Raw genomic sequence first — 12,157 nt, 5'->3', positions numbered from 1 at the left:
ACCCAGCAAAGGAAAAAAAAATTAAAACAATCAGATCCATTTTCACAGAGTAAACAAAAAAGACTGAATTTGAAACCTGAGCGGGGGTGGGGAGGTGGGGGTGGCAGGCAACAGTCTACCTCTTTGGCTAACCATCTCCCTTGTACACCATTCTACACACATCTGAATTTGTGTTGTCAGAAACAATGAATGGTCTCAGTGTTGCACAAAGAAACACACAAAGTATAAGGACTTTGGCAAGACAATTCTTTTATCAAACCCAAATGGGGCAACTGACACATGGGCTAACATGGATTCTATGTTTTATCCCTGAAGTAGGTGGTAACTGCATCTCCTCCCATTGGTGAGAGTTTAACTTCACAAACCGATGCTATTGGCTGGTTGGCACAAAAAGAAAGGAGAAAGTTCAGGAAATGTGAATCATTGCCAGACTAAGTAACTTTGATTTTTTTTTAAAGTTTGTCACTATTTACCCTTCTTTGATATAGATTAAAAAAACAAAACAAAACAAAAAACCTTAGCCAGCATATGTTGGCTGTTTGAAGTCTCTAGTAACTATAAACTTGTTATGATAAAGGAAGCTTAAGCATGTTTTAAGGTGGTCCTATAACGAAGCCATTTACCTTACTCAGCTGGTGTGTGAGGTTTTTACCCTGGTTGGCAATTCTATTTCCTTGACCAGAAGGAGTTTTGTTCTAACAGCCTTTGTTGCTATTTTTTCATCAATTTATTTACTTTCCATCCCCCTCACTGCTAGTTTGCTATTATCCTGTCTGAAAAGAGAAGCCTAGTGGAGTTTAGGGATCAGATTAGGGTCCTCTGGCAAGAACTGCCAGGTGTACTAAGATTTTTTTTTGTTTTTGGCTTTATCTCAAGAAAGAACATGGTTACTCTTCTTTGGGGTCTTTTGACCCAACACTGCCTAGTCAGTTTTCCTCTACCTGTTCCTATCATCCCCCTTGCTTCTAAAGAGGTAACCCTAGCTGCCACTGGGGGGATTTAGGCAGTGACCAATCTGACTTCTTCCAGTCTAATTTGGGGCGTTGAATGTGGTAGTTTGGGGGGGGGGTAACCCTTCAGAGGGCCAAACTAAAAGATTCCACCTGAGCTGGGCATGGTGGTGCACGCCTTTAATCCCAGCACTTGGGAGGCAGAGGCAGGTGGATTTCTGAGTTCGAGGTCAGCCTGGTCTACAAAGTGAGTCCCAGGACAGCCAGGGCTACACAGAGAAACCCTGTCTCAAAAAACCAACCAACCAAACAAACAAAAAAGATTCTACCTGTCAAACGTAGGAAAGGAAGCTCTTGACAAGTGTCTGCAAAGAGATGTGAAGTAAAGACAAGAGTCAGCCTAGGCAGGGAATCAGGAGAATCAGGAGAAGCCAGGAGAGGGAATATCCGAATCAAAGGCTTCATGGGCTCACAAGACTATCCATGTACTGAGCTCCTCTTCATTTCTCTTTTGGCCTCCAGGGCTAGACTCAGCAGTGATCAAAGCACCACCTTCTTTCATCATTTTTTGATAGCTGTCAAAGAGGCTAGAATCAGCATGTAGAATATACATGCGGAGAGAAAACAAATGCTTTAATTTTAGGTCAAAACAAGTCTGGGCCTATCTGTTTTGGTAGGTAGATGCTGCAGTGAGCCCAGGTCTGACATCTTATACTTGAGCAGCATTTTTTTTCTTATGAAGCAGAAAATCACCAGTGAGAAATAATTGTCTTCAACAATCTCCCATATGGATTCAAGTCTTGTCTGGGGAGTGGGACCACTTGAACTGGTTTTAAAAGCCTACCAATTGTTTTAGTGTTTGGTTTTACTTTCTTAAGACCACGTTTTAAACCACATGTTTCAAATGTCACGGTCACTGGAGGATCTGACCCTCAAAAGGTCACTTGGCCTTCTTTTACCAGCTGTTCCAGCTATGTGAAGATAAGTCAAAGTACTTGCTTGACCATGCCTTTGCCCTAAAGCATAGAGGAAAAAAAATCCTTGTGTTGACTTCATCTTTGTAGACTGGACATTTGTTATAGTCCATCAGGTGAGGGTCTCCAAGGTGGCCCCGAATGAGAGAACAGGTGACTTTCCACAGTTATAATGGATGTTGAAAGCTGTCCCACAATTCCCTGGGATCTAGTTGACCTTGGCCTGGAAAAAGGGAAAAATATTTCCCTTTTAAATCCCTCTAACCCTATTAGTATAGCTTTCAAACATGGTTATTGAACATCCAGAAGATCAGTGACACCAGTCTGATACTTTTAACTACTGTGTAATATAATATTTAAAAAAAGCTTGGGCAAAACACAAACACTTCTAAATAAACTTTGGTTGCACATACACTTTGTGTTCTTTAAGCCAGTCCTTGTCATTGTTATTGAAAGCCAATCAATAGCTCTATTGATCTAAGCAGAGGTTTGACATCAATATATTATACATTTTAATATCACTGTGGTGGTTTGAATGAGAATGTCCCTCATAGGCTTAGATATGAATAGTTGGTCCCCCATTGGTGGTGCTGTCTGAGTAGATTTAGGAGGTATGGCCTTGCTGGAAGAACAAGTACATGACTGGGGACAGGCTTGGAGCTTTAAAAAAAAACCACAAGCTTTCTCTCTTCCATTTCTGTGGGAAAACTCTGCTAATTAAGATCAATTAGCCCAGATAGCCCCTGCTAATATGGCAGAATCCCTTCGTTAGCATGGCCTCTCCTTCTCCTTCTCTGATCTTGTCTGGGGAATTCTAAGCCTCTACATATGTCTCTACCTGAGGAATGACATATAGACTCAATTAGATTGCAGGATCAATTTCTTTTCTCCTGATAAAACCTGTTAAGCTAGCACCTAAGATTCCTGAAATGCTTCCCCATATTAAAGGCATTTTGGGTACCCTAAGGCCCCCAGCCATGACCTTTGCCCATCCTGGATGTTCCTACCTTCAGTGCCCCAAAACTTGAATCATCCTAAGTAAAGCTGATCTGTCTACAGATAGCTGGTCCCAGTGTGGTCATTCACAAAACCTTCTCACAGAGCTTCCAAAATCCACCCTTCCAGCTCATCATCTCTGCCCGCACTGCCCTTGTGGACCATATTGGCCAATGATCCACATGAGCAAAGAGACTCACAGCTTCCTATTTGCAGTTCAAGATGTAGCTCTCAGCCTACTGTTGTGGTTGCTAAACCTGCTGCCTTTGCTCTGCTATCATGGACTCTTATCCCTCTGGAACCATAAGCCCAAATAATCCCTTCATTCTATTAGTTAGTTGCCTTGGCCATGGTACTTTATCACAATAGAAAAAGAACTAACACAGTCTTACATCATCTCTAAGTCTTATCTTTTACATATCTTTAATAACTTACTTGGATCTTTATAATGCTTTCTTTTCCATTCTGGAAACTTCTAGACATTTTAATCTTTGTACATGAACACTTCTTTACTAAAACCATTTACAATTTTACATGGTTCTAACTTTTTTATTTTCTTTCTTTCTTTCTTTCTTTCTTTCTTTCTTTCTTTCTTTCTTTCTTTCTTTCTTTTTGTTTATTTACATGAGTACACTTTAGCTGTCTTCAGAAACCCCAGAAGAGGGCATTGGATCTCATTACAGATGGTTGTGAGCCACCATGTGGTTGCTGGGATTTGAACTCAGGACCTCTGGAAAAGCAGCCAGGGCTCTTAACCACTGAGCCATCTCTCCAACCCCCTGATTTTTTCTTAATACCTTGAGACATAAAAACATAAATTTACCATTTGTTGTGAAAATTCTCCCTCCTTGTCATGGTTTAAATATGCTTGGCCCAGGGAGTAGCACTATTTGAAGGTGTGGCCTTGTTGGAGTAGGTGTGTCACTGTGGGTGTGGGCTTTAAGACCCTCATCCTAGCTTCCTAGAAGTCAGTATTCTGCTAGCAGCCTTCAAATGAAGATATAAAAACTCTCAGCTCCTCCTGTGCCAGGCCTGCCTGGATGCTGCCATGTTCTTGCCTTGGCTGAACATGTGGATCAATGGCCAATATGGTCCACAAGGGCAGTGGGGGCAGAGATGATGAGCTGGGAGGATAGATTTTGGAAGCTCTGTGAGAAGGTTTTGTGAATAACCACACTGGGACCAGCTATCTGTAGGCAGATCAGCTTTACTTAGGATGATTCAAGTTTTGGGGCACTGAAGGTAGGAACATCCAGGATGGGCAAAGGTCATGGCTGGGGGCCTTAGGGTACCCTTGGCTGATAATGGACTGAACCTCTGAACCTGTAAGCCAGTCCCAATTAAATCTTTTCTTTATAAGAGTTGCTTTGGTCATGGTTTCTGTTCACAGCAGTAAAACCCTAAGACAGAAGTTGGTACCAGGGGTGGGGTATTGCTGTGATAGGCCTGTCCATGCTTTTGTTTGGAGGAATGTGGATTTTTGGACTTTGGATTTGGAAAGCAGAGGAATGTTTTAAGTTGGGCCTAATGGGCTATCCTAGTAGGAATATGGAAGAGTTTGTTACCGAGAGTGATTTGAACTGTGTGGACCTGGCCCAAGAGGTTTCAGTGGAGAATTTTAATATGTAGCTTAGAGACTGTTTTGTGGGATTTTGGTGAAGAATGTGGCTACTTTTTGCCCTTATCTGAAGAGTCTGCGTGAGACTAAGGTGAAGAGACTCAGATTAATTGTACTGACAAAGGAAATCTCAAAATAGCCCAGCAGAGACTTTGTTCTCTGGTTAAGTCTCATGAAAAACATTTTGAACAAGCGTAGCAAGCTTAGAAATGAAAAATATATCCCTGTACTCGGGAGGCAGAGGCAGACGGATTTCTGAGTTCGAGGCCAGCCTGGTCTACAAAGTGAGTTCCAGGACAGCCAGAGCTATACAGAGAAACCTTGTCTCGAAAAACAAACAAACAAACAAACAAACAAACAACAAAAAAAAGAGAAAAAAAGGAAAAAATATAAAATATTTGGTTAAAGTATTAAAGGGGCACCAGGAAGCGAAATGGAACAGAATCCTATGTTCTAGAAGATAACAGATTAGGGGACTTTGGGACAAGATCCTACCCAGCTAGATTTAGATCCAGGTATGGTGGTACACACCTTTAATCCCAGGAGACTGGCATGCAGATCTCTGAGTTCAAGGTCAATCTACAGAGCAAGATCCAGGACAGCCAAGCTTAGACAGTAAAGGAGTTAGCAAACAGAAAGCTAATAATAATGTAAATAGAACAAGGGGGGCATATTCCAACTCCTGCAAGCAGCAGAACTTGGCAGCTTCAGCTATGTGGCTCTGGCTTTAGAGTGAAAAATAGAAGGGACTACTGGGAAAATTGATGATGGTTAGCTGGAGCTAACCAGCATCACTGAGGTGATATCTTCGGGAAGTGTTTTCTGAGAGAACAAAGAAGCTGTGTTCCAGAGATAGACAAGGTTGTACCTCATGCTGCAGCTATACTTGGTAGTGTGTAAGAATCACCCAGGTTTTAAAGGCATAAAGGCATCATGTAGAGAAGCTGAGACTTGGTACTGTGAGAGGCCATGGAAGTCATTGGTGAAGGTGCAGCCTCAGTTGCAATTGATGGCCCAGGACTGAAGGGGTCATACAAAGGAGTTGAAGCTTGGCACCATGAAGAGAGCCTATGAGAGGCTTTGGGTGAAGCCTAGTTGTAGCAGAAGACCTATCAACCCAGCTAGATTTCCAGGACCAAACCATGCTAGACACAGTGCAGGTTGGCCTCTAATTCAAAATTCTCCTTTATCAGCTTCCCAAGTGTTGGGATTACAAGAGCATGCTACCATGCTAGATACATCTTATTAAATAGAAATGAAACTGTTTTGTTGTGTACTATGAGAAGTGGTTGTTTTTTAATTACATTTGGCTCATTGCCTATATTAAGTATTCCCCAAGTTTAATTACAGTTGTATTGACCACCCGTTATCTACAGACTCAATTATAAAATCACCTTCTGACAACTACTTGTATAAAAATGAAACTAAGGAGCAAGAAAAATAATTTGCAGATCTAAATAGATACACAAATAAGCAAAAAGCAAGCAAAGCTACTAAGGCACTCGGTTTTGTGATTGATCACGAGGTTATAGTTAATATCTATAATTAATATTTTCCTCTAATATCCATTGTGCATTTGTCCTTTCACACAGAACCTGAAGATCATTCTGTCGTTTTTTTCCCCCTTGTACTTCTTAACCTTTACCTTTGAGCACAGAAGTACTACAAAATAAGCTGCTGGGTTGCACAACTGGTCCCTATTTTCACTGTGTAGCAACTGTTCAATTCCCACTTGGTAATTAGGATCAACAACTGAAACTAGTGAAATAATTTTTTTTTTTTTGAGACAGGGTTTTACTATACAGCCCCAGCTACCCTGAACTTGCTATATAGTCCAGGATTGCTTCAAACTCACAGAAATCTTCCTGCCTCTTTCTCCCGAGTGCTGGGATTAAAGCTATGTGCCATCATGTCAGGCTGAATTTAATTTTCAAATTCTCTTCTTTTGTCTGTAGTTTCAATTGATATTAAGAAACTCCAAACGTCTAAAGTGTTTGGTGGAATCATTGTTGTACCCTTTGGTAGAGACTATCTAGTTCCTTTGGAATTAAGATTTCCAAACTGCTTAGAGCTCAAAGTTGCTGAGCCATGAAGTAAAAATTGTGAGTGGGTTTTTTACTAATTACTAATAATGTTGGGAGTAGCTACTCCCATTTATACATCTCAATTCTAGGACCTGATTATTCTGGCTATGAAATAGACAGTACTGTATAATTTTCTCTAGTTTGAAGTATATGTTACATCTAAACCACCACCACCACCGACAAATCCATCTTTCTCAGATGGTTCCCCACTGAGACCACACTTGACTACCTAGTAAGTGATTTTACTTGTCAGTTAGGCCAGGTCTGAAGTGGAAACTTCTAGTTCCTTGGAAAGTTAGTTATGCCAAATGATGTTTTGCTGGGGCACACAGGTGAAAAGGATGTTTGGACATAGCAAACTTGAAAGGACGCTTGATGAAGGAGTATAAATATGACCCCCACAAACAGTGGGAGAGAAGTAAGCATTGGTTTGGTTTGCCTTACATAGTGTTGTTGAGCTCTACTTGTGATAATGCTGCCACTGAGAGAAACTCACCTAAGAACTGCTCGTGAGGTTCCTCCAGCAGCTTGCCACTTCATTGGTCTCACCTCAGGATGGTTGGTGAGCCTGGCAGTTTCTTCAGGATTGAACTACAGCTGCCTGGTGTCTGCTTGCTGAAAGGACTGGACTATAGCTGCTGGTTCATGCCTGTTATCTGCCTGCCTACAGGACTGGTGTGCAGCTGCTGACTTGGTATTTGCTACAGAACTGAACTGCTGCCCAAGAAGATCAAGCTTACCCCCAAAGAACTATTGCTGAACAGGTTCAGTTCCCCCATATCCTAATAACTTTTCTTTTACTCCCTCTGCTGGGTGGTGGGCTACAGGAGAGGGTGAGCCCTTATTAAAGTCGGTTGCAAAAAATTTATGCCTACACCAGGTCCTTTAGGATGGTGTGGTATGTGATAAAACCAGTTAGTCATGAACCCATTGCAGCACTTGCTTTTCTCTGAGATGAGTTTATGGATTTGAAGCAATGCTGTGCAGAAGAGTTTACACATCCTGGTACTTGTGCTGGCATGAGTACTATGGGCAGGGAAGACAAAACTATCAAGAATAGATCTGTTTCCTTTAATGATGTTAGAAATTCAATATAATGCTCAGTCAACCACCAGGTGGCTAGCTGGTGGATCCCATGAGAAATAGGCACGTAGTAATACAATTAACTATGTCATCCTGATAATGGACAGCCTATGTAGTTAAACCCAGGCTCAATTTACATCACTGTTATTACAGTATTTTTGTCCCTGTACCCACTGGGCAAATATTGGAATAAAAGAGGGTAACCGACATTCATAGGCCACATGTTTTGCCCACTGGATAATTGATTTTTATTCCATGTGTATAAGTGTATGTCCCTCTCCCTCTCGCTCACTTGTTCTGTGGTGTGTGTCTGTGCCTGTCTGGTTCCTGTAGAGGCCAAAAGATGGCTCTAGATCTGAAGTTATAGATGATTGTGAACTGCCATGTGGGTGCCGTGACTTGAACTTGAGGGCTCAGGAAGATGCTTTTAACTGAGTCATCTTGGCAGCAGTGGATTATTTTTGGTTAGCAGAAAATGGGTTTCCTTGAGCACTTCCATGCATATAAATTATGTTTTGTCTTTATTCACCTCCTTCCTGCCTTTCCCTACCTTCACTTTATCCCTCTTCTTGGTCTCCTCCCTCCCCTTTCTGCTTTCATGACATATTCTATTACTTATTGTCTGCTCCTCTCTTCTCATAGTCCTCACTTCTATTTTCATGTCTATCTATAGATGTTAAAATTTATATTATATACCTCGTTTAAGAAATACCACCAGCGATACTGAAGCCTATTGTGTAAACATACCTCTTCCTAGCTACATGTTTCTATTCATTTTCCTCACTCATCTTGAACATTAATTTTGTCACCTATGTGACTTTTCAGATCCTTTATGCATAGGAATATTTTGTAATGTTGTTTTGAGACAGGGCTATTACATTGATCCAGGGTAGATCTCCCAAGAGCTGGAACTAACTACAAGCATATGCAATCATGGTTGGCCTATTTTGCAACTTTTTGAGCTCAGGCTGCTCTCAAACTATCAGGCTCAAGTAATCTTTTGGCCTGTCCCCTAAGCAGCTGAACTAGTTATACCACATCTAACACTTCAACACAACTCATATTGTGACTTCATGCTGCATATTACAACTGATATTTTTAGTACTACATATGTAATTTATAAATACATTCCAACTTTCACATCTTTTAGATACCAGTTTATACGAATAGTATAACTAGGTCTCTTGCTGGATTTAAAGTTTAGTAAATATACCTATTCTCTTTCTTTCACTAGGATTCTACTGGTGTTCTACAGTCCCCTCAACCTCAAACCCATACACTCCTTTCTTTTGTGATGTGCTGGTCACCAAATCTAGGGTCTTCCATATCCTCTGCAAGCATGCTACTATATTAGCTGACTATATTGAGACAGTTATGAGAAAGTTTCAACTTTATTGTTCAGGTTGGCCTTTCGCTTACAGCAATCCTCCTGCCCCAGCTCTTAGTACTTCAATAATATATGTGAGCAACCGTACAAAGCTAGAACTAGCTCTTGTGGACCCAACAATTTTTCCTTCCATTCTAAAGTTCAGCGCCCCTCCTCCCCTTTTAAATAAGGTTTTTATCTTTTTGCTCAAGGCAGATGTGATGTACTCTTACTACACTTGGCTCAACCTAGATGGCTCTTTTTCTTATTAAATGCAACTCCTATCCAACTTTAGATTGCTACTCAAGGCCATTAGAGAATCTACAAGGCTGCCTGGTCTACTCAGAGACACTGCATGTGTCAGAGAGGTGACTGCTTCCTCCCAGACAAACGTTCTGAGATAGGGACAATGCACCTACCTGTCTTCTTAGTTGTCAGAGCAAGGTTAGATACAAGACAGCTAATACTGAATAGGAAGTGGCTGCCAGCCAACTTATCAGGCCCATAGGATCAAGGTGAGTATATCTCTTGCTTTCCAACACCTAATATGAGATGTCAATAGGAAAAAAAAAGCCATAGTGCCCCAATAAATAAGAAAAACAACACAAAGAAAGTACTACTTGGGATTGTTTTTCTAACTAAATTTTTTATTAAATTTTTGTTCAAGGCTGGAACCATCAAAGTCTGATAAAGTGCTGGATAGAGTAAAAACCACAAGAGACTACTAGATAATCTGTGAATACTTGCAAACAAATGACAAGACAGACAAAAAAGGTGGTCTTGTGGCGAGCTAGTCAAATATTTTGCTTATTAAAATTTACTAGAAAGGGACCAAAACTTTTAAGAAAATTAAACTTGAGATTATCATAAATGCTTACCAAACAAAACATTGCGTGGGTTGAGTAAACTGTTTTGATAGTAGCTGCTGCAGTGTGTTCCAAATACCCATTTTAAATAACAAAAATCCCCCAATTCCTGGTATCTGTCAGTCTTTTCTCTGGGGAAACTGACTGAAGGAAGTTCTATACCAGAAGTGGAGGTGGGTGGGTGATCAGGAAGGGCAGAAATGGTTTTCTGGAAAGTTCATTTGTCTAGTATGTGTATGTTTCTTTTTTCAGTTTGAAAAAAACTCCGTTGTGAAAAGTGAGTTATGAAGAGTGCTCTTTATTTGAAACCTCCACAACACAGATGCCAATCTTGTCTCGCATTGAATCATTAGCTGTGCACATCAACACATTCCAAGCACAAATTAAGAAATGCAAACAGAACAAAAAAATATATATATATATAATTTTTCCCCTATCCAAAGGTTTCAAGTCTCAATGCAGCAAATCCTTCTGAACACAGAATCTGAGGAGCACACTGTTCATTTGGGACAAACAGGTCCCTGCAAAGGCTACTGCCTTCTTAACACATGGGGTGGGGATCATGGACGGCATGGAAAAGGGAGAGGCAAGGAAAGGGGAGACAAAAGAGAATGAGAAGCGAACAGGTATGCACTAGGGAAGATGGGCAGCTGGGACACAAACGGTGAGTTGGTGAATTTCATTTATTGGATTTTGACATTTTCTTTCTGGATCTTTTAAATCCACCCCCCTCCCCAGGTCCAACAATGGTAGAAAAACCCCACAGAAGTAGGCAGGGCCTTATTTATTAGGCCAGCCCAAAGCCTTCAGAGCATTCCTGGATGGCCAATAGTAGCATGTGGCGGAGCTTCTCAAAGCTCTCATAGGCAGGCAGGTCCAGTTGATTAAAACTAGAATGAAGAAAGATTAAATTCATGAGAAAAGAACAATGAAACCTTCTGCTCCTTTCTGAGCCAGAGCTCATCTACCCACTGCTTCTTGCTGACTCTTCCACTTTTTCTCCAACCTGCTAATCTGGCCTCAATACTAGCAACATAAATCGGCTCTTACTATAACTTATGCACCATGGCCTTAACCTATAGGATAAAGTTTAATGTACTGGAGAAGAGATAGCTGGCAGTCACATATATAGTGAGTTGGTAAATTTAATCTATCCCTTAAGGCTTCACTTTAAAACAAGATTATTTTATGTATATTAATTTGCCTGTCTGTCTGTCTGTATGTGCACCTTACTGTGTGCTTGTTGATGTCAGAAGGCATCAGAGCACTGAGAACTACAGTTATAAATGGTTGTGAGCCATCATGTGGGTGCAGAGAACTGAATCTGAATCTTCTGCAAAAGCAGTATGTATCTTACCTGCTAATCCAGCCCCTCATCTAGTTTTTAGCTTTTTCTATTATTTTTTGAGACCTGGTCTTGTGTATCCCAAGCTGGTCTCAAACTCTGATTGTCCTACCTCCTAGATAATTTATGTGGTGTGAGGAACGGAATCATGGTATTGAGTTGGAAAAGTACTTTTAACCAACTGAACTACATACATTTCCAATCATGACATTTCCTAAGAAATAATTGCCTTTAAGGAGGTATCTTGGTTCACTAGTGATGTATATGCATGGGTATATGCATGTTAGTGGAGGTACCTATAAAATCCAGAAGAGGAGGAGGTCATTATTAACCTTGCAGGTGGGAGTTACAATGGTCGCAAACTGACCTCTCCATAGGTGCTGAGAACTAAATTCTGTTTCTGTGAGTAGGAAGGAGCAAAGCTTTGGAACACACCATGATTCCCTTAAGTGCTATTTGCAAATGTGTTTCCAGCCACCACTCTTGTGTTTAGCCTATCTGCTCACCTCAACTTCCTCCATAGACCTAACAAACTGAGGTTTATAAAGTTGTAGACTAGGCCATACTTGTGCTCCCAATCTTGGGTAGGTGTCTAGCAGTTATCAAGTGTACAACCTCAATAAAATCACTGAAAAGGAGAAACTTTTAAGTTGTTTTCTTACCACGTGTGAGCTGAAGGCAGGCGATCTGTGGATCTGTCATCTCGATGAATCTGAAACTTCTGAATGCCATTCATACCTTCAAGGGCAGCAAATCCTTGCAGGGGTACCTTGGAAGTACCTGTGACAAACTGGAGGAACTTGGCACGGTCTGCTTGGTCAAAGGAACGCAATGCTCTCCAAAACCACTGGATCTGTAAGAAGAGACACACAAAA

At 41.0% G+C, this 12,157-nt stretch overlaps 1 protein-coding gene across 21 annotated transcripts in view; it reads right to left on the bottom strand.

Moving 5' to 3' along the window:
- Window positions 1-10,210: 10,210 nt before the first annotated feature.
- Huwe1 (HECT, UBA and WWE domain containing E3 ubiquitin protein ligase 1) overlaps window positions 10,211-12,157 on the bottom strand; it is a 137,472-nt gene continuing 135,525 nt past the window's right edge. For all 21 annotated transcript variants that reach the window (XM_029473129.1, XM_029473137.1, XM_029473130.1 and 18 more), the window contains 2 exons: window positions 11,945-12,135; window positions 10,211-10,827 (listed from right to left, as the gene is read on the bottom strand). In XM_029473129.1, coding sequence (XP_029328989.1) covers window positions 10,725-10,827; window positions 11,945-12,135 — 294 coding nt within the window. In that variant the 3' untranslated portion in view covers window positions 10,211-10,724. The remainder of the gene's footprint in view (window positions 10,828-11,944; window positions 12,136-12,157) is intronic.

This window comes from Mus caroli, chromosome X (assembly GCF_900094665.2).
Source record: "Mus caroli chromosome X, CAROLI_EIJ_v1.1, whole genome shotgun sequence".
Lineage (NCBI taxonomy): Eukaryota > Metazoa > Chordata > Mammalia > Rodentia > Muridae > Mus > Mus caroli.
Note: the sequence above shows the minus strand (reverse complement) of the source record. Positions and strands in the feature narration are given on the sequence as shown.